We start from the raw sequence: 23,974 nt of genomic DNA, 5'->3' as shown, positions 1-23,974 counted from the left end.
TTGCCCATGTGTGTGTGTGGAAAAAGTGAAAGCTTCATCTAGGACTTCTCCTTTGTGATTTAATGCCCTTGTCCCTTGTGCCATCTCGCATTAGCACTCATTGCCACAGTCATGTTGTTAATGTCTTAGTGTTTTGCAAGCACAAAATGTCCTGATGGGAGTGAAGGGGTCCGAGTCCCATTTTAATTATAGATTAATCTGGAGGCCATAAAATGCTTTGCGTCAACAAATGAGACTACATTTCTCTTTACCCAAGGTGGTGTGGATGCTATAAATATTTATGTGAAATGTATTGTCATTGCTTTGACTGCACAAACGCTGACGCATGATAATACACAATATGGTTCTCTATTCTACACACACACACAAACAAAGTAAGTTTTAAACATAGTTTAGAGGCAGAGGCAAACATTAGAATAAAGTTGGCTGAGAGTTGTGTTTGGCAGCTGAGTTAAGTCTCTCCAAATCTGTTTTTGAACATCTGGCAGAGTTTACATCAGCCCTGCTCTTCAGTGTGTTTTCAGCAATATCCCCAAGAGATTATTCACCAATAATCAGCTAAATGTATACCCAGCTTTCTTTTTCCACATGTGTGGTTCTAAATGGGCCAACAAGCATTAATTTATGACCACCAGTTTATATTATTTCAGATTTGTTTTAGAGAAATCATGCAATGTCTATCAATTTGGCATGGCGGATGGCGCTAAAGAATTGTATAGTAATACCCATTAGCCTTTTCCACTGTTGTCCTTCCTTCCTGCAGCGGTCAGGCTATTTAACCAGCACAGCCCCTAGTAGACCCCCCCCCCCCTACACACAACAACACAGACTATAACACCCCTTGCTGTTAAATACCAACCAACTATGTGCAATATGTGCTATTTGTGCAACATATATATGCCGTTAATAACTGTGCAATATATACCTGGCTGCTAAATCTATAAGAACTGTTACAGGATGTGTATTTTGTAAATTGTGTAACTTTTTATTTATTATATTTTTTATTATATTATAACTTTTTTTTAACTTTAATACTTGTTTATGCATGTAACATATGTAAAATATGTAACATTAAGCTGTCTGTTTTTTTTTTCTGCTGTAACAACGTACATTTCCCCTCTGTGGGACTAATAAAGGTATTCTGGTTCTGATTCTGATTCTGATAAGCCTATGGTCATAAGCAGTGAGAGGTGAGAATCAGATTGGTCGGAGAAGGAAAATACTTTGTAAAATTGAGAACAAAACACCGTACCATAATCTGTGAGTGCATCCAAAATTAACACCATAACTTCTGCCTGCTCCCCAGGGTCGGATCCAGATTCTAACAGAGTACGTCACACTAGGGCTCCCCTTGAGTATTGTGCCTGCTACACCTCCACACCATCTGCCTGAAACACGACTGGCACTCTCATGCCTTTAGTCACGCCACTGGGCCCTGTTTTGTTGAGGAAATTGTATAGATCAAATTTCTGCTTAGTCTGGACAATCGATCCGCAGCCAGTATGCAAGGGATTTCATCCTATCTCAGTAAGCCTGGAGATGAGGAAGAGACAGTTTGAGCAATGAATTGCTGAGGGAGTAGGTTTGAGATTTCTGCAGATCTACATTTCCTGGATTAAGCCTCTATGCTTTGGCACTTACTCCCCAGATGAATGACGACTACCTTTACAAGCCTTCCCCAAACCCCCGCTGTCATTTAATTTAAATGTTCAGAGCTCTCATTTGCCTTGCATGGAATCAGGTACTCTGTGTTGATGCAGTGAAATATCTTCCTGAAGAAAAGGTTTTGATGACAAAATATGCAGCATCAAAGAGATGTGATTTTTAAGGTAATTGTTCATTAGCCACAAAACGCTTAAAGGTGGGAATATGATTGAGATGTAAGGGAGCATGTAATGAACCTACTGTAGCAATTGGCACAAAAAATGCACAAACGTAAGCAACCATGGCTTTCTTCCGATAGCAAAGCAGACCAACGGATTTTACGAGCAAGTGCTCCACTTAATTTAAAGAGCACTTGATTAACAGGAATGCCTCATCCCCACTCTATCTATCTTTGAAAAAGCAATCTTTAAAGAAATAAATCAGCTGTGCTTTTTGTCAGCCTAGCAACATATTGGTCTAGTTTTGTATTCTTCCTATACTTTTTGGTCTGTACAACGATTCTTTGATCAATGCCATCGATTCTCCACAGGACTGTGTGGTGAAGGTCAGATGTGGAGCTTGCTCAATATGCTTTTCCCTGTCTGTCTCCACTATCACCCTTCCCCAGCTACATTGGCAGCTTGGCAGATTAGGTGTCACTTTTAGTGGACAGACAGGCAGTTCTTTGCACGTTTGAGGGTGTTAAGCCACATTCATACTGTGCTGTCCAAACAGAATATCTGATACAACTACACATATTTGTTCTTGTTGTTTGTATTGAGCTGTTTGCCAGGACGCAAGCACACTGAATCTGAGTAAACAGCTGAAGTCTAACTCCAAAAAACATGGATGGATATTGACTGTGCCTGCAACAAAACTTGTACTGTGTTTGGACAGTTTGTGAGTATCAGCGACAACCGGGGAATATTTCACATTTAGCCTCAGTCAGTAAAGTGCATCAGATATTTTTAACCTCCTGGTCAAACAGCATGGGGAATTTAAGAAATCTTTAAACCGGTGACGCTGAGCTGGAGCGCTGTGGTTGCTCCAGGCTTTGTCTGCCACCTGAACTCACACGGAGCAGCTGTCCTCAGGGGTCTGAGTAGTCTATGACCTCTGCAGTTCACTCTCAAATACACCAAAAAAGAAAAAAACAGGATGCTGCCAGGCTGTGTATGTGGCATTCACTTGGAAATCCAGCTTCATTTAGCCATTGGTGGTCACTTTGAGAGATTGCTCTGTGTATTATTCCAATTCCTGAGCTTTACAAGGTAATTACACAGTTCAATGCAATCATGTTCCCCTGAAAACAAAACAATCAATTACGTAAATTATTATACAACAGATACTGTGGTTCCAATATAGAAACCTTGTTTAAACCTTTCTAATTAGTGCACCATCTTGACAGCAAAATCATTTGTGTTGATAAACAAAGATTGCTTGGCAGAAGTGCGTGTATTAATATTGAAATATTTTATTAAAATATGCATTTGTGTGATATTAAGCAACACATTAGTGTGCTGATTCGAATAGCAACATAATGTAAGAATTGCTATTTTTTCGATTAAGAAGAACAACAGTTTCATGGTCTTGAATTCTAAATAATGTTCTGTCATTTACATAATGTTCTTCTGCACAGCATGTGTATGACAAGCTTGGCTGCTTTACTACACACTGGTAATTTGAAGAACACAAGCTACACATATTTCACAGTGATGGATAACATTTCTCAAGTTGTATTTCTCTGCAATAGGGTAGTGTAGTAGTGTGTTTGTTCTGCAGAAAGTCGATAATCAATGTAATCCTCAAATGAAGTTCTTGTTTTATGCTTAATAGTCTTAAAAAAGTGAATTTATTAGTAAAAGATCATATTGGAAATGTTACCTGTGTACAGACAGACAGACAGACAGACAGACAGACAGACAGACAGACATAGCACTTCTTAAAGATATCTTCCTTCACTGGGTATGCAGCAGGGTTATTCAACTGTATTTATTTATTATATTATAATTTGATAGACAGCCTGTTTAAGGTCAGCGAGCAGTCGCAGTGACGAAGTTAAAGCCAGCTGGGACAAGTCTGACCCCGGGTCAGAAAGTTCCCCGGCATAAACGCTCAGCAGCCGACTGTGAATAATAAAACTTCACGCTGGAAAGTTTTCTTGAGACCAATACGTGATCTGTGGGGGATTTTGCCTCATGTGCATTGCTTATGCATGCTTATGAGCATCAGGATGAGCTTTGTGTCTGTTTGTTTCTTTGAATATACAAAGACCCCCCCAGACCATATGCAATATTTATTTGTTCAACGAATAGTAACAGCAGCTCTGCACAACAACACCATTCACTGGTTCACCAGGGAATATTTTAAGATCATATTTATTTTCTATCATATATCATATGCGTTCTCTAAATAATCTACAAAGTGAATTTATCAGAATACAGATAGCTAAATCCTCCAAAATGTCATTTCTGTAAGTGCAGAAGCAGCCACTATGAAATGTATACCTTTGATCTTCAGCAACTATAACACTGAGGTTTACCATCCTGCCATCAAAGAGGTGAATCAGGTAAAAACATGTTTGAAATCATGGATATATAACTTAAAATAAAACTCAATTATTGACAGATTATTCATACTGCAATGAACATTTCTGTTTTGTAATGTAGTCAAGTTGATATAGAACCATTGGAGAGTCTTACTGTAAGAACACTTGAATAGTGCCATAGCATCCTGGTTTTATATGATTGGGTGATACTGGGCAGTGTGAATCTTTAAAGAGCACTCTGACATTTTGGGAAATAAACCTGTTTGTTGATACGTTAGATGATGGGGCTGATACTGTATGAGTTTAATCTCTGTGCACATGTTCACACTGCGTCAGATATTTCAATCTTTCCATTCCAATGTTGATGTCATGCATGATTTTCCATGAACGTTTACTGATTCGTATCTGTGTTTAAAGGGAAAGCCTTGAGTTTGGCTAAACCATTCACACACTTCTGTAATAAAATACATGTAGACATGTTCAGTGAAATTGGGATTTCCTCCAAAGGTAAAAAAATCCCTGTCACAATTACACTGATATAACCACAAATACAAAAAATATATAATGCTTTTGAATTAGAGCTGGGCAATATGGAGAAAAAACCCAGAAATATTGAATTACTGAATCAACCAGTCACACTTGGAGGACAAGGCTGAGGTGTTTGAGTGCCTTTATGTTTGGCAGGAAGCTCAAGGACTGTAGGCAAAGTGTTTGTCACCAGGCTAGAGGGACAGCAGAGACAAACACAGTCTCTGCACAAACAGATGGAGCACCACAAAGAGGACTGGACCAGGCTAGAGAAAGACAGACGGCCATATCCATGAGGGAGGTGGAGGCCCTTAAACATCGTCTGGCAGACATGGAATAATCCAGGAGAAAATGGGATCAAGAAACTGAGATAATAAAATATATATTGTTTTTCATTCAGACATGTTTGACAGAGGTGAGCAAATCACAAAGATGACAGAACCATGCAACAACTTGAGGTGAAGCTCAAAACATATGAAAAATGGAAAGAGCTTAAAAAAAGGTGCCTATTATTACTTAAAAAGAAAGCAAACAAAGGTTTGCAGCACAAAGGTCCTCAAAGAAAAGAAGAAGAAGAATGATACTCTCCATATTTTTGGAAACAAAGAAAAGTATGAAACACAGCTCAAAGCAGGAAAAATAACTTTGGAGGGAGATAAAAGGATGTGAGGATGACGATTTCATCAACTAATGGAAGATAAATGGTCATTGTGCAGAGGAAAGCGAATATGAAAAGTGAAAGGCTTTTAACAAATCTAATCTAAAGGCTAATTAAAAGAGAAGTCTTCATCCTGCCTGATCTTAACAATGAGGAAGATTTATGACAGTTGATTTTCAAAAGTGGAAGTATGTATTCTATATAAGGCTTTTCCGGAAGGCAAGGACAAACCAAATACAATATTTTGGTCATCGGTTTCTAAGTAATAAAGCGAAAGAGATTAAAGGAATGAGTGGTGGTCCTTGATTGACACTAAGTCGTTTTTGATATTTCTCTCGTATTTGTAAATATATATTTAAGTAACATATAGTTCTGTAAACACAAGACAAACAAAACCCATTATTTTCCAATTCAATCATTTGACCGTGGCAAGCAAACCAGTTTCACTATGCAAATAAATATGCCTGCAGTTTATATTGAATAACAGATTGGGCCATGACAGAAAGAAAAGGTGAAGAATGGTAGTATAGCCACACTCTCTGTCTCGTATCATACTAATTATTTTTCTGCGTTTTTGTTCTTCAGATGTTCAAGCCAAGGATTAGTTTCAAAAGAAAGTTTGATATGTCTCCGGCAGAAAAATCCATCCCTGAAATTCTCTCTATTATTCTCCCTCTGGCACAAACAGACCTCCACCTACGCCGTGCCTCGTATCGATGTGCTGACATTTTTAAATGTTTGACTGACGCGTTATCACTACCACAGATTTTGTCTGAAGGGATGTTGTCAACATTATGCCAATTTCTGATCCTCTGTCAGGGCACTGAAGTGTGGAATATATTTGGGCAGAGAGAAGAGAAATAAAACTAAAAGCAAGTTTATTGAAGAAAAGAAGAACAATGTTGATTCAAAATCTACAATACCACCAAAATAGCTGACTCTAGTTGACCTCACTTAGGCATGAGAAACATGTTTTTGTTTTTTAAACAATGTTACATTCAGGCAGCAGAAGGTTCTTCTGAATGCCATTTTTATTATGTGACCTCATATAAATGTAACATAACCACAGAGCACAAATGAAATCTTGTACAATCTCAAACCCTTTATAGAGAAATAAAGAAAAATACAGCTCCAGGCTTTTGTTATTTATCACTGCTGGTGCTACAACTGTGTTTTCAAAATTAACATAATGGAGTTGCCATGGGCTGATAAACACTGATAATAACTGATTATCTCTTTCACACTATTCACAACATTAATTCCTATGTTTGTGTTTTAATGCAAATCAAGTAAAGTCTACTTTTTGACAAATCTGAAGACATACTATTTACAGAGAGTTTGTAATATCTACATATCTTATTTTATAGTGAGACAGTCATTACAATGCACATGGTGTTTGTTTTCTAAAAGTTTATGAAAGTACCCATGCATACCAAACTTTTAAGCTATTTATGTATCTACATTTCCCACAGGCAATCTACTATAATGTGGTTTGTGTCACAATAAACTGTAATTTCACTTGCAAATTGGAAAACTCTTGAGTGAAATATGAAGGAAATATTTACAGCAGCCCTTGCTTTCAGACTGTCATGTGTAATGTTTACAAGCTAAACATTAAATCAACTATATTTAGGTATTTAATGCCTTTATTAAGTAGAAAACAGTAGAGATAACAGAAAATAAAAGGAGAGACATACAAGGGTTTCACAGCAAATTTAGAAACTGTCTCAAGGACAATGTATTTGCGTTTTTTTGCAATTTGAAAACATAGAATAATTAAAATGTTTAATTATTTTAACATTTAAAAAATAAAACTCGCTAGTTGTCTACCTTTTATACACACAAGCAAACATATCTTCCAATATAGTAGCTGTAGTGTGTGTGCGTGTGTCTGTCTGTGCGTGCGTGCGTTTGTGTGTGCGTGCATTTGCGCATGCGTGTGTGTGTGTGTGCGTACGTTCATGCATGCGTGCGTGCTTGCGTGCTACTGAGTTTCACCATGGATACAGCACATATATTTCCAGTGGCTGTGAATCATTCTGTCAGACTAAATGAGTTGTCTGATAATTAGAGTTTCCTGCATCATCATGTAGTCATTGGTCAGTGGCAGACAGCTCCATCTCTCACTATCCAGTCCCATTCCCAGGCAAGTCTCCTTCAACATTCGCTCTCATTCATTATTTAACTTTTTTGGGTCTACTTTCTAAAGTTGGCCCTTGCTTTGCTAAAGTTAATCTCAGGATTTCATATCATGATATTAGAATATGATTTATGTTCCGTGTGCTCCAGTGATCAGTGATTTGGAAAGCTGGAGTTGGAGCATAGGAGTTGATTAAATTGTATCTCAAGTGGTTGTTTTGCAGGAAGCAGTGTCTAAGCCTCCATGCAGTTTATCTACCTGTAAACAAGTTATCTCTCACTTGGCCTTCTACAAGCAATCCTTTTTTAAATATTTGAATAGCAAGGGTTCTCACAATTTCATAAAAGTAAGCCGACCAATCTTCCAGCCGTGTAAAAAATCATTAATGATGGAGCGCTAAATCATTTTCACAATTTCTTTCTAAAAGTCAATAACAGCCTAGTTTACACCCTGTTTGCTTTTATGTTAAAAGGTTTATGAAGTTTAGTATTTATTTTTGCTTATATAATCTAATTAGTACCTGATTTATATTGATATTGAGCTGACAGAGACTCTGGCCTTATTAATAAATGAACAATGTACTATAATGGCTGCTTCTCTTCACCTGTCCTGTGCAAATGCCTATCATGCATTTATTTTGGGCTGGCTATAGGCTGCAAAACATTACATATAAAAGCGTTGATGTTACTGGTTATTAGTATTTAGGGTCAGAGTGCCTGGACTCAATTGAAACTTAGAGCTGTAAATGAGCTCCAAAAGTTAACACACACACACACACACACACACACACACACACACACACACACACACACACACACACACACACACACACACACACACACACACACACACACACACACACACACAAGCAAATTGGACTTTGAGAACCAAAGCCTTCAGTGATTCAGCATAAAGCCCTCAGGAGACGTCTGAAGAGTGCACACACACACACACACACACACACACACACACACACACACACACACACACACACACACACACACACACACACACACACACACACACACACACACACACACACACACACACACACACAAGCAAATTGGACTTTGAGAACCAAAGCCTTCAGTGATTCAGCATAAAGCCCTCAGGAGACGTCTGAAGAGTGCACACACACACACACACACACACACACACACACACACACACACACACACACACACACACACACACACACACACACACACACACACACACACACACACACACACACACACTTAAAGTCCAGGAGTTCGCCTATGAAAAAAACATATACAAATATGTAAATATATATAAATAAATTGTGTAAATGAGAAAAAATAGCTATGTGCAGTATGAATGCTTTGTGAGAATGCAATCCATCACTAGCTGGAACATGCTAACGACCAACTAGACACATTTTGGTCTTGCTCATTAACATGATTGTGGTTGTACTGGGCAGAGTGGAAAGCTTCCAGGTGTAAATGTGTTTGGGTGGCAGCAGCTGGACCCTGGAAAAGAAAGCATTGCTCTCAGTGAAAATGTACTGATTAAAATTGTAGTTTGTTGTACAGCCTCATTATGACCTGCTTCATATATTTCACTTTGATTAAACAACAGCCCTTTTACATACACTCAAATAAAAAGTATGATATTAATCACCTGTTCCTTCACATTTTAGTGAACAGCACCAGCAGTGGAGCTAATAGGCTCATTATCAGAGCTCTGCCACTGGCACAAGTAATTTATTGCAGCCATTATTTTATTTATTTCTATCCAACACAAAGTCCCAACCCATTAATACTAATGTATATGTATCTATACACATATACAGTGTACAGTAATATGTATCAAATGTGATGATGTTATAGCACAATAGCTGTTCATTAGTCTGCTTTAATATGATACATTGCGTTTAATAAAAAACAGTAATTTTATCATTGTTAGCTTTACTGATCAAACCCAACTTATATTTTGTATAGAAGCTATTTTCTCTTCTCTCAAACTTATCAGCAAATGAATTTAAAGTAAGTATGTTTTTGTTGTTGTTGTCTAATCTCATATTCTTGTTTGCGAGCACAAGTGGAAATGACAGTAAATGGAGGGGATGAAAGAGAGTTGTCAAGTCTGTGACACATGGGATGCAACAGCGGCCAAAAACCACATTTCTCGCTCCATGCCAGCGCACCCATACTGAGGCCTCCATTCGACAGAAGAGATGCTGCCAACATCCATATTCATTATCACCAAGGCCGCCACAGTATTGCTGCGTTAATGATTCATAAATGGACGCATATGTGAAATATCAGCCTATATAAAACCTGTACATTACCAGAGCATTGATGCAGCAGTTTGATGCGGTTGACAGTACATACATTAGAATAAAAAGGGAACTTTTATAGTTTGTTGAGTTGCAGTCCATGAGAGTGCTTTTTGATTTCTTTTGTTGATTGTTTTGAGTTGGGAGTGAAAATCTGCTTCAGTATGTTTCTGTCTGTCCTGCTGCCTTGCCACTTTATTCATGGTCCAACCATGACAGCAGTAACATCCTTGATCTGCCCGAGGCTTTGAATCTATTGCTCATTATAATTAAATAATTAATGCAGGAGAAATGTAATTAAAGAGGACCTTGAACACTCAGTTATTTATTTTCTCTATTGGGCCATCTATTGGGACTTTTGCTTTGGAAATCTTGGCAGCCTACATAATGCCACTTTTATAATTCGTGATAAATATGTCTTAGACTATAGTGTTCAAAGAAACTGATATGTAGTAGCAACGTTTATATTTATCTGCATGTGCAAAATTGAAAAATCTTTTAAAATGAATGAAAAAACAAGCAGGGGAGCTTTTTACCGACAAACTGTTGCATAAAAGCTAAACAAGTCTGTCTGTCTGTACTCACAAATGTTTGCCTGAATGTCTTTGAGAAATTGAAAAGGGTACATCATTTAAAAGTCTACATAGAGACTTTCTTTGTGTGATTATTCAAATGGGTTAACATTCTTATATTACTTTCAAAATGTCTTGGATATGTGTTCGTATTTTGTCGTGTATTTTTCTAAAGGATATAGTGATGAGCACTCTATCCTTTATAGATTTCAAACAGCTGGGAACAAATATTCCATTAGGAAGACAGCGTACTTTGTATAACAGTACATGCGACCTCAGAGATTTACAAACTCATTATATATATGCAACCTCTGAAAACATTTATTTACCAATGGTTCTTCTGGATGAAATACCTTCAATGTTTTATGATTCACGAGGTTCCCGACAAACACAGGACATAATGTTCTCTTAACAGGTCAGACACAGGCATCCTGTACCTTCGGTTTTGTGCAACCTGAAAGTGAAAGGTAATGGTTTTAAAAATGGTAGAGAGAGACAGAATGGCAAAAAACAACCACCACAATGGACCAGGTTTGTTTATCAAGAACACGGTAGACTTTACATAAACTGCTTCATACTGACAAGCTATCACACAATAATAGGCTGACAACTCCATAATATATATATGTAACTGTCAACCACAGCATAATGGGCCAGTGTCAGTCTCGCTTTATTCAGTGATAGAATATGCTGCGTTTTGTAATGTTTGGATAACAGGAATCCATCTTTCCCTATTCTCCACGACACACAAAGGCAGCAGCTACACACTGATAGCAAACAGGGCACCAATATGTGAATGGTAAACAAGTTTCAAAAAAGATGAAATCCTGGGGGATTCTTCTGCTAGCACCTGCTCGTACTTAGATAAACAGCAGTTAATCCAGAACAGGAAGGGATGTAGATTGAGGGGGAGGGGGGATACGAAAGGCAAGGGATGAATGCTCTATCATTCAACAAAGACAGTCTGTAGGATTTCTATTGTAAATGGATAGGAAAAAGAAAATAACTCAGCAGTGAGGAGCAAATGAAGTGACTATTGTCTCAGTTTGGTTATGTTTCTCTTGTATGAACACACATGGAGGCGAAGGGGTCATCAGGGTTGCAAACCATCAATGAATCCAACGTGCAGGGAATTGTCCCAGCCAGTATGGATAAACAAACATTGTTTTTTATTGTTTTTTATTAGTCACCCTAGGGGCCTGACTCTGAGGATGACCATGTATTTCTGTCAGTGGGTTATAATAAAACAAGAAGCCAGATTTTATAGTTGACAATATTTCTGTATCAGAACAAAACAAGACGGACCATCTTGTTTTTTTCCCGATTATTTTCCAAGATGAGTTCCTGTCCTGAATATAGGTACAAAAATACAAGAAGGATAGATGGCGACAACATTCCTAGATGCAGAACCCCATGCACCTATACCAACAGAGAGGACGACAGTATACAGCAATACAAATTGAATACATCATACTCCCACAAACAAAGTTATGATTAAACACACATTAGGGAACAAACAGGTATAAGCTCTTGCCGACCAGCAGAAAAGAAACAGAAAAAGTCTGTAGGCGTGTAAAATACATATGCCTATAGTGTGCATAGCTGTGTTTGACTTGGCATAATTGCTTCTGAACCAAGGGTGATATAGTCACTTTGTTACAGGTTGACTGAAATGAAGGCTGTTGTTGTCCACACACCATTATTGTGTCTTGACGAGGACAGGGACTATATCATCAGGTAATAAAACAAATAACATTTCTCTTTCCGAGCCTTCAAATGAATCCTGAAGATGGCTCTTATCACAGTCTGGTGTTGCAGACTCGGGCGGCAGATGAGACTCCTCTGTTCATTCAGACTAAATGTGTTTTTGTTTTCTCCAGCAAGATTTCATCTGTTGCGGGTGCTATCTGATTTACTGTCAGCATGGTAAACACAGTAATTTTACCTAACAGACGGATTTAATAAATTCCCATTATTAAGCTTGACAGCAGTCCTGGGACTGGAGATAAAAACATTGACGTGTGTGCATTACATTGATAGGCTTACTGCTTATGATCTTTTTATGTGCTCTTCAGAACGTGAGATAATCCGTCTTGCAAATGCCATTTCAACATGCTGCCAGTGAACGGAAGTGTGTTAGTACATTTAAATGCTAAAATGTAATGTTAGTATTTATATGAAGCTGTATAATAATAATGGAATTACGACATTAAATGTATTTTATTTATTTCATTACGTTAATTGGAGCTACAAACATTTGATCATAAAACACCTCGGTTTCGTATGTTCCACTGTTAGTTGAGCAACACTATAGCTTGGCTCTACACTGCTTTGGTCCATACTAATATATCGTAACTAGAGTTAGAAATATTGGAAACTTTGCACAATATTCATGTTCCCCTGAGGATGAATCCTAAGGACTTGATTATCTGACCTTTCATCAAGCGCCAACATGTGCTACAATTTTTGTTTATCAATGGAAATACAAAAATCTAAATTCCCACCAGCATCAGTTGTACTTTGTACTTACTCTTATTATCAAGTGACTCGTTCTAACATGCAAAACTAAGCTGGAAGACAGTATAAAAATGCTGATCATCAACATGTTAGCATTTTCATTGTAATCATGAAATGCATGATGACATTAGAATTTAGCATTTAGTTCAGCCTCAAAGAGCTATTAGTATCTGGACCTGTTAGTAATATTGTTTCGCAGTTACCGTTTTCATTGCACTCTACGTGGTCCAAAGAGGAAAATCTTTTTATTTACAATACATTTTTTGTCATGAGCTAAAAGTTTTGTTTATTTTCTTCTTTTATATGTTTTTGTATTGCTCTGGTTTAAGGGTAGACTTAATCTGAGGTTAGACTACAAGTATTCACATAATCTTGACTGCACTTGAGTAACTGCAAGAGTATTTTATTTTCCCATTGGCTGTGATTCAGAAGTAACTACACCAACATATTCACCACCTCCAACACAGTCATTTCGAAAACTAAAATACCTATTTATATGAAGACTCTCTCATAAAAACTGTTTTGTCAAAAGCTTTTAGTTTATTTGCACTTTTAATAAACTTCTTTTTTTAGACGAGTACAGCTGCAGAGGAGGAAATGATTGCCATAACTATACCAGGAAGCTCTTTCAGCCACTCAGAGGCTCATTGTCAGTCAGTGCATGTTACTCAGCATCAAAGGTTTGACGCACACATGGATGACGTCAAATAATACACATTTCTCTGAAAAATCAACAGGCACCAACTGATAAGGGAGAAACTCATCCGCTATGCAGAGAGGGCAAACACAGAGGAGATTTTCACTTAAGCTCTAAAGTATTATCATCTGTTTTGTGAATTTTAGTTTAAACTGGTTATACAATGGGGATTTAAATAAATGAGAGGCATATTCCTTGCATCTGTTTTATTATTTGGAGAATGCCTCCTTTTTTGGGCGGTTTGGAGTTGTGCAGCAAACAATATGTTTCTCTCTGTCCTCTACATCCTTACATGATGGTCGTGGTTTGGATAATGTCTAATGCAAAAATAAAGTAATAATGTTTTCCCCATTCACATTTTCAGAGAGCTACACTCCATTTATGATTGAGCATGTTTTGGCTAAATCACCCTTACAAATGAAATATCTCATCTCCCTGAAACTTTATCAAAGCCAACATGTGTCACATTTGTGTACAAATTTAAAATAGACTGCATGAAAATACAAGCTCAATATTTGCAGACTTTACTTTTCTGCAACATTTTTTACGACTGATTCTTCTGGAGTGATAAGTAAAAAAATCTTAAATTACATTCAATACCCAGGACTTTCAAATGAGAGGTGGATAGATGTTATGCAAGGATGAAATTCTAGCCCCGGTGATATTTCTGTGCAACGGAGAGAAGCAGAGGCACTATGTCATACAGACATTGTGTAACAGGGTCAATATGTGCCGCTCAAATTACCCAGGGTTTTTGTTTTTTTGAATTTGGAGCACCACATTGCTATATTTCCGTTCACACACTGCGTTTAAGAATGCAGCACGTTTCTCTGCCAATATCTAAGATAAGATGTTTTATTTTACTGAACTTATGAATAAACTCCCACAGTTGTCTTGTTGCTTTTCTCACCTTCTGTTTTACTCTTTCTAGCACAAAGGGACCACACACATGCTGTCTCCTTTTTTTAATCAAAAACAACAAATATTGTCTTGGTGTCGTCACTTTAATTTGAACCATATGTTCCAACAGTGTGAGGATTATACAGCAAGCGATTTGAAAATTGAATATGATTAGGGGTCTGTGGCTGTGAGGTAGTGCTGTAGCCTTTTAATCCGAAGGTTGTGGGTTCGATCCCAGCTCTTGCAGTCAACATACTTAACAAGATACATATGAATACATTGCTGTGTGAGTTTTTGTGAATGTTAACTTACTTGAGCAAAATGGCACATTGCTCTATGAATGGGGTATGAATGAATGAGTGATGACTTGTAGAATGTAAAGCGCTTTGAGAGGTGGAAACGACTGGATAAAGGGCTATGTGAATACAGTCCACTTACCACATTTTACTTCTCCATTGATATGTGCAATGCATGATTATGTACAAGCAGGCCACTTATACTTTCCCCTTCAGTTTCTGCACTTCTCTCTGCACACAGGAGAGGCTCTTCCTTATTCGAGTCAACAGGGAGTACACCATGATTTGTTGGCACAAAGAAGATACATCTCAGGCACCACTTTAATAACTTTCAACCTGCCGGGTTGGTTTTGTCTGTGCTGACATCGCCTCGTTATCAGTTTGACAGACTGTCAGGCCAGACATCAAGTTTCACACAATTGCCCATCAAAACACAACGCTATATATCTCCCATAAACATCATGCATCAACCCTCACTGGTAGAATTAGAGTGTTGCTGCCCACACAAACATTCATATACAAGCACACATGTACAGACAGATAAAATCAATGGTTGCCTTCCTCCACATCAGGAAGAGCTGCACAGTATCAGGCCAATGGAGGAGTCAACCCACTCACAGGATATTCAATTGCAAGCATGTACAAATTCACCCTCTCTCTATCTCACTCATGTCCGCCTAGGATCAACTGCATTTACACATGCACCTTTGGGCAAGTACTGCTGGTGTGTGCACACCCACACCAACATAGAATCACACTCTGTGTCACATAAAAACATGATTTTAGCCACACAGAAACACTCTAAAAGCAGCTGGTTTTGTGAATGAACTGAGAGGAGAAAATGGCTCAGAGTGCACTTCCTTCTTTAAAAAAAAATGTGGATTAGATAACTCTTTAAAAACAAACATTAGATTTACATGCTGATAAAAACACTTTAATGGTTGTGAGTCAACTCTGTAGCATCATGGAGATAAACAGGGAATATTTCACAGCTAATGGAGCAAGTCTGGAAAATTGTAGGGAATAAATAAATGGATCTGGTATACTGTACGCCTAAAAATACCATTCCTGGCAATTTAGTAATATATGTTGCATTTGCTGTGTCTGGGACTGTCTGGTGCTTCCAAATCCCTTTAAAATGAGACAGAATCAGATAAGAGGCATGCAATTGACTGTGCAGCTGGGGGAGGGGAAGTGAGAATATGAACCCAAGAGTCTCAGTCCATCCCTTCTTCCAGGGCTCGTGTTAGACATCACCAAGAGAAATCCACTCATTACGACAGCGAGAAACACATATATCAAACACAGAGAGCTGTCAGTTGTCCTCAGGGGGGATCCAGCCATGGCAGCAGAAAAGCTGTGTGTCTTAGGGCCATATACTGTAGACATATATATATATATTTACAGTGTGTGTGTGTGTGTGTGTGTGTGTGTGTGTGTGTGTGTGTGTGTGTGTGTGTGTGTGTGTGTGTGTGTGTGTGTGTGTGTGTGTGTGTGTGTGTGTACTTTTTTATAGTAAAGTATAGTTTCCTCCTATGACACACTAGCAGCTTACATACAGTAACATAAGAGCTTTGTAAGGAGATGTCAACATAACATATGAATTACATTACCAGAATTTTCTTTTACTCTAACATTCTTTTCTGCATATTAAGACATTACATAATTTAACATTTATTTCCACAAAGTCTACTTCTCAAGGTCATAGGAAGAATTTACTTTTATCAAGGTTTAAAATCCTTTTCAACCCTTCATAGAAATGGGAGACACTAAGGCCTGTAAGATGGCTTTTGATTGTGTTATGGGGGAATAATGAAATCATATGTGGCATTAGGCCATGGGGACGCAGGAAAGTGTGGGACTGCACCCTGGAAGAGTGTGTTGATATGTGTTGTTTAATGGACTGCCTGTCACACAGAAGAGTACCTTTGAAACAGATGGTTACCTGAGTGGGAAAGGTCAGTGACAATCTTTTCTTGCCCTTTTCTTTGCCCTTGCGTCATGCAGGTTTTTTTTAAAGGAGAGAATTTGACAGCTACCACTCAGGAGTGCAGACAAAACACTTAAGCTTGTCATTGGAACAGGAGGTAGAGAAAAAGCATGACACTGATGGTCTGCGATCGTGGAAATTGGACCATGATTGGTTGTAAGACGTCAGTCTCCCTAGGCTGTGACAGCGTGCACAACGTATGTGGGACCATAATAGTGATCTATTGTTGACTGACTCATTGTTATTGTTGTTGATGAAAGCTGCCAAGGTGGGCTGCCCTGCACATTTAGAGCTTGATGGAATGGGGGCAGTCTATAGTGGCATTTTTATTTGCTTCCCCCAGGCATCTTGCAAAGAACAAAATATTTTCTTAAGCGATACTTAGATCCGTATACAAGGTTTTTTTGTGTGAAAATGCTTCTGTCATACTATTAACTCCTGAGATATTTTTGATACATGTATAGAACTCACTGTTGAGGCAACACTTCACACTCACATCACATATTAATTCCAATTACCGAGACAACCCTTCTGAATGCATTAAAAGCCCTGAGCTGCTGAAACGGTCTTGCTAATTGTAATTAATAAATCCACAGAGAGAGCTAACAGGTAAGCTTCTACAAATCTTTACTGAAGTGTGGATTAGCCTCGTACCCGTGTATAATTTGCTAACAGATAGCTGTATCGATATGGTGGTTGATTACTATTGCATCTAAAAGTCCTGATATCTACAGACAACTGCATCAGTAGCGGGTCACAGAAAGAAAATCTAACAGTTTGACTGGGTGCCTAAATACTATGCTCTATCTATGTTCTTTTTTGACTATCTTGATACACTAGTCACATGCTTTGAATAAATAGATTGCTGTAATCTAAGTGTGCAGTTAAAAATGTGGTTTTGCATTAAACAAGAGCTGCAACCATTGTTCTCATCTCATCACTTCACAGCTATGACACAGGAGGTGTGATTACAGCAACTAATAACTCTCTTAATGTACCTGTGGAATATGAGGTTGTATAAAGATATACCTGATAAATGAACACCCTATCCTTTGTACAAAACCATTACACTCTACCTTTCTGCCAATCCCTGAGACAAGGCCTATAGGAGCCCCTCTTAATTGATAATTAAACTATCAAATTGGTTGCATATCCAAACTCCTGAACACACATATGCATGCGTTAAATATAAATATAAATGTATTTGGATTCTATAATGCATAGTGTTCATAATTTGTGACTGATGAAATATTGCAATTCATTACTTCTTTTAGATGATTGTTTATTTACTTTTTTTGAAAATATAATACCCTTCAGCTGTCTTGTAAATAGCCATTTCTATTTTTGGAAGGATTATTTTAGTTGTAGCCTACTGTGTTAATATAACATACAGTATGAAGCAAATGGAAAGAGTATAGGCTACCTTTATGTATCATGCTGTATAAATAACACATCATTAACTACAACTGAGAGACCTAGCCTATATAAAGTATATAATTTACTAAATGTAAAATGAATTGTAAATATTAAGAAACTTTACAAAATGACAATCATTCAACTAGTTATAGTTTATAAAGTAGCCTTTGATGTTGATAACAGTTGAGACTTTGCGACACTGCTTTGTTGGATGCTGTGGGCTGTTTCCACCCTGATTGCACCAGGTGTGTCTTTGATTGTTGAGCCTAAAAGCTACAAGCAGCTGCAGCGCTGCTTCCTGATGTAACTCCACAGCTTTGCTTATACTCTTGCGTACTTCCAAACCCTGTTTTTTGCATCACGTGTCCTATGTTTTGGTCGCTTCAATGCCACTGTAAGGAAACATGTATTCAACGCTCAACTTCTCCACTTTTGACGATTCTAACCTGTCGGCCCTCACAAGTGTTGACCCTCATAGACTTCAGGAGCAGACACACCGCTCCGTTAAAATAAGCATAATTATCGTTTTGGGTGTGATGATCACTTTGGGAAACATTGCAGTTCTCCTAGTTATTACTTCATCCGTGGCTGGTTGGTCAAAGAACTCTCGGTACTTCCTGCTCTCTCTCACCGCTGCAGACTCTGCGTTTGGGCTGCTGGTCATGCCCTTGAATCTGTGGGTGAGTCTGCTAAAGGACTACACCGAAGGGCCAGACGCTCTTTGTCACGTCGTGGCCTTTTGCAATGCCACCGTCTACTCCACCTGCATGTACACGCTGGCCACGATAAGCCTGGAGAGATATATTGCAGTGTTTTACCCTCTGCAATATTCCTCTCTGATGACTAGAAAAAGGACCCTGCTCCTGATTGCCTTCGCCTGGTGCTTCCCTCCCTTCCTACTGTTGCCAATATCATTTCCAGTTGGGATTATCGAGGTTCATTTTTCTACCGCATCCCTGGTCTGCAATCCGTCCTACTCGACAAATGTTGGATACACCCTCAGTTTGGCATGTCTGATATTTTTCCCCTGCTCCATCATCATGACACACGCAAACCTGAGAGTGTGGTGTGCTGCAAAGAGACAGAGACTGAAGCTGAGCAAATACACATGTGCGCGTCGCAGCAGACACAATGTGGCATCCCGAGTGCTCGTGCCTGTGATGGCAGCATACTACGCCTGTTGGACACCTTGCATGGCAGCTATGATCTACAACGGTAAGCATTGAATGAGTGGACATAAACATTAAAAAAAAATGTTTTAAAGTTATGAAAAGGCCTGCCATATAGCCTATAGATGACTCTCTTAATCTTCCCTAATTGTGTAGAAGACACCACGATTGGAAATGTGCTTCCAATGTATAGCATTCAATTAATTAAAGTGTATACATTGGTGGAATATATCAATAATGGCTGTCCTGGTGCAACAATTCCCTGGCATCATTTTTTTAAAGTTCAAATGTTCCTGCAAATTCCATAGTGAGAACACCTTGTTTGGCTCCAGTCTGCACATTAACCACAATTTGACTCCCTTTCACACTCAAATAATGTTGTCTCTAGGAAAACAAAGACAAATGGGTTCGGATCATGGGTGAATGTAATATCTTAAAGGAAAACAGAGAATGTAGCTTATGCATCCTGTTAGTTTGTGCCATATCTGGACTAACTGTTGTAACAATATGACTGTTGCTGATTTGTATAACAGGTTCTTCAATTATGTAGTTCAGGAGTTTATATCTGAAGCTCCTGATGTCTTCCTGCAATTAATCTTACAATTAGCTACTGAGCAGTGGCTACTTAGGCAGCTGAAATGTTATCATAATTGTAATAATATATATATATATATATATATATATATATATATATATATATATATATATATATATTCTGTTTTTTAATAAGGGAGAAAGCCCTAAGTCAAAGTTCAAACAGTGATACTTTACCCTTTTTTATTATTTATTTATTTATTTCAGCTGTGACTGTGCAAAGAAAAATGTCAAAGGTATTTAGGTATTTCTGGGCATCACTATAACGATGCAAAGACAGTTTCATGACTAAGGCCTTTTTTTAAAAATTATTTTTCTAATTTCCCCGACCTCGTGGTGTCTTGGAGTAATTAGGACTGAATGTCGTGTCACAGCTGAATATTTATAGAAGTGAAGACCTTTTCCAAAGAGGGCTGTATTTAATCTGATATGACTGAAAATCCCTGCAAAATGAAGCTGACAGTATTAACTTAAACTTCAAAGTGTGCTGCTGTCCAAATGCTACTGAGCCTCACTGTAAAGTAGTTTAATTAGCTTTTAATGTGAAATCATGTTTATATCTCCTTGTAAATGTACCTATAAAAATATAATCTCTTATCTGTTTAAAACAGACTTTTGACCATTATCTCATCACACTTGGATTGGGCTTCTGTAATAGCATTGATGCTTGAATGAACCAAACATCTATTGATGATCTCCAAACTCTTTTAGTCTCCCAGTATGCTTTAGAATAGATTTAGCTGATTACTCTTAAGGCTCTTCATGGCCTCTCCTTGCTTTATCTCTGACCTTTTTAGTCACGTACGCAGTAGTAAGGTGTAAACCCCAGGTATAGAGGTATTTTGTCAAAGATTGGGCTTAAAACTGAAGGAGACAGAGTGTTTGCAGCCAGGGACCAGAGGCCTTTGAACAATCTGCCTGAGGACATCAGTCTGTGAGGCTGAGTCAGTGATTCCCCTTTTTAAACGTACTTCTATAGGAAAGACTTTCCTAATTCAACTTGAGTTTTGATTACCTTTTGAACTATATTAATATTTCATGTAGACATTTTTATCTTTCCTACCTTTTTTCTACCCTATATTGGATTTATGACATGTTTTATTTTGCTGTCTTTGTGTATAACTTTGTATAGTGGAATTTGAAAATGAGTGAAGATTATTATTATTATAATTATTAGTAGTGATAATAGAAGTATTAAATCCCCATGTCTTTTGCCCCACAGCGGTCTCGGGAAACAGTGTACCAGAGTGGCTTGAGTTTGTGGTGGTGTGGCTGCCGACCTCCAATGGTTTCCTCAATTGCATCTTCTACTTCTGGATAAACCGAAGCTTCCGCAGGAAATTCCACCTTGTGCTCCAGAGGATGCTTCTGACCCTCTGCCCCAAACTGGCTGACACCCTTGGGTGCTGCAACCCTTCAAAGACCGATTTTGTGTCGGGAATTACAGATAATAACAACAGTGTCCATGAGCGTTCCTCCAGCGTATCCTCCACCTGCACACTGTTGTCTTTGGCTTAGGATGTGGGCACCTGAAGAGCACCACTGGCATGGTAAGGGACGGGGTCAGTGACCTTTGTATTGTCTGTCTTTCGGATACTGAGATATGGGTCTGATAAGTTGCAGTGCAAATGGGATGGCGCTAAAACAGGCTATAATGGCAAGTAATTGAACTGTACAGTCTACATCACTGTAATTTGAGTTATATTAATTATATTCTACTTTTTTATATATTTTTTTATACATTTGCAGTCTTAAGATAGTGTTCAGTTGAGTGGGACACAGGCTCAGTATAGAACTTATTTGGATTTTTTTTGTTTTACTCATGCAAACAGTATTGCCAATTTTTTGTCTTAAACCACCTTTTTAGTTGTTTTATAGTTCGCCATCTACCTTGTCTGTGCGTCAGAAATGCCCACCATTATTCGGCATACAGCTATATAATGAGCCTTATTTTAAAGTGTCAGCGGTTGCATATTTAGACTTGTTGCCTCTGTCAACATATTTCACTTCAAACATTTGAGGATATTCAATTATTTCATCACAAGAAACTGATATTTAGAGTCCTATTCATATAAAATATTTGTGAACTAACATCACTATCTGATTGCGAGCACTTTGAGGACGGAGGCCGTCTACCTCCTTTCACTTCAAACAGTGCGTCTAAGACCTTTGCATATCACAGCTGGGAGAAGTTAACCTTTAAGTCAAGGCATTTCAATGTATGCAAGGAGAAAAGTAATTATGCAGCTACACTGTAGAAAGGTCAACACATTTGTGCCGTCAAGAGATAATTTGGGTAACTTCTGAAGCTGCGGTTGTTTATTTTGAGATATTAAGCCCATGATCCTCTCAGTATCTTCTAATCCAATATGAAATTGGTGACGCCCATGTCATGTTTATGTTAATAGATTTAACTGCCAGAGTGAAGGTTTATTTACATGTAAAGTTAATCAAGAGTATTGTTTTCCCCAAAAATCTAAAGAAATTCAAATTCAGAAACATTTTATACAACCTTTTTAGCCTTTTGTGTTTCTGCTTGGTGTCACCATCGTTCATGTTAGTGCAGCTGCAAATGATTGTCCTCTCCACTAACTTGTGGAAATTATGTGTATACTAAATTATGTAAAAACAATAACTGACTAAAATATTACCTGTGTATTTATACATGTTGTTATGTTTCTAAAGTCCACATTTTATAATGATTGAAAAAAATAACATTTGATAATGTATTGGTTTATGGATAATCTGTGAAATAAAGCATCATGCCTTTGAATTGTGTCATCACTTTTTAATTGCATTGTAAGCATTGACTGACAAATAATACATTGGAAACGGCATGTAATACATAAATTGAATAAATAATAAACTATTAGTATTACTTAAAATTACTTAAAGAATAGACATCTGGGTCAGCACAAACTTTTGACATTGTTACTGTTGGCTCTAAGTGTTCACCCCAATCAGTTGTACATCCTGTAAAGTGTATTCTGATGCAGCATTTGAATTTGATTGTGTGATTACTGCAATGCCATGTTAGATAAGAGATTGAGCCAGTGGTAATGAGTTAAACGGCATTATTGAAATTAATCCGAAAATGAGAATATAATGCTTTGGCTTCTGAATTTGTATTTAGTACTTGCATATTTATATAAAGCAGGTGTAACCACATGGTCTATGTACATTAGTTTAATTGTTTTTACATTCAAAGGCTTTTTTAATATTGATTTGGTGTGTTGTAGGGCTCCAGGATACTTGAGTAAACGTATTAATTTAAATGGCCTCCTCGGGAAATAAAGGTGTTTTCTTTTTGTGAAAGTTTGGTGCAGGGAACCTTTTAGGCAGTTGTCAATTCCTCAAACCCCTCTCCAGATTTCCTTTCCCGTCACAAAATGTGACACCGTCATTGTGTTTCTGTAAGCAAGTGTATCTCGACTTTGGTATCACTGTGTGCCTGAAAACAAATAAGGATTTGGATTTTAACATCATCGTAAGTAAAACAATTGATAGTGAATATGTGTTCAACAAAAAGGTAAGCTTTTGGAATGATTCAAACCTCTTTTCAGGCATCAGATTTTTTCATGCAACATCTATAAGTGTTAGTCCGGCGGTCGAGCAGGTCTCCCAGGACCCTGGAGTGTAGTGCATTAGCAGCCTCGACTCTCCTTGAGGATGACTCTTTATAAAAATGACAGGCAATCCAGTCATGGGGAATGATGTCTATCTGAAGGCTTCATGTATTCCCACAGATACAATAAGCTGTCTCATGAAGGTGCATCATTCTGTCTGGTCATAACTGCTGCAACAACATCAAGGCTGACGTGGATGTAAAATGGCTTTAAGGCTTTATGAGTGAACAACTAAGAAAGAAACCTGCAACAGAGATCAGAAACATGTCTAGAACATGTTCTTAGGCTTGTAGCCTTGTACACTAAATAAAGGCAGGAGTGCAAAAACTGTCCATATTTGTCTCCAGACATTTTCACAGTAATAATGTGCACAAGTCATA

General features: G+C 37.9%; 1 protein-coding gene across 1 annotated transcript; it reads left to right on the top strand.

Moving 5' to 3' along the window:
• The first annotated feature begins 18,450 nt into the window (after positions 1 to 18,450).
• zgc:162592 (uncharacterized protein LOC561993 homolog) lies at positions 18,451 to 22,741 on the top strand. Its single transcript, XM_034116214.1, has 2 exons — positions 18,451 to 19,420; positions 21,191 to 22,741. The coding sequence occupies exons 1-2, from the start codon at positions 18,610 to 18,612 to the stop codon at positions 21,484 to 21,486; spliced, it is 1,107 nt and encodes a 368-aa protein (XP_033972105.1). The 5' UTR covers positions 18,451 to 18,609; the 3' UTR covers positions 21,487 to 22,741.
• Positions 22,742 to 23,974: the final 1,233 nt, after the last annotated feature.

This window comes from Trematomus bernacchii, unplaced genomic scaffold (assembly GCF_902827165.1).
Source record: "Trematomus bernacchii unplaced genomic scaffold, fTreBer1.1, whole genome shotgun sequence".
NCBI classification, from domain to species: Eukaryota; Metazoa; Chordata; class Actinopteri; order Perciformes; family Nototheniidae; genus Trematomus; species Trematomus bernacchii.
This window is presented reverse-complemented; position numbering and strand designations above follow the sequence as displayed.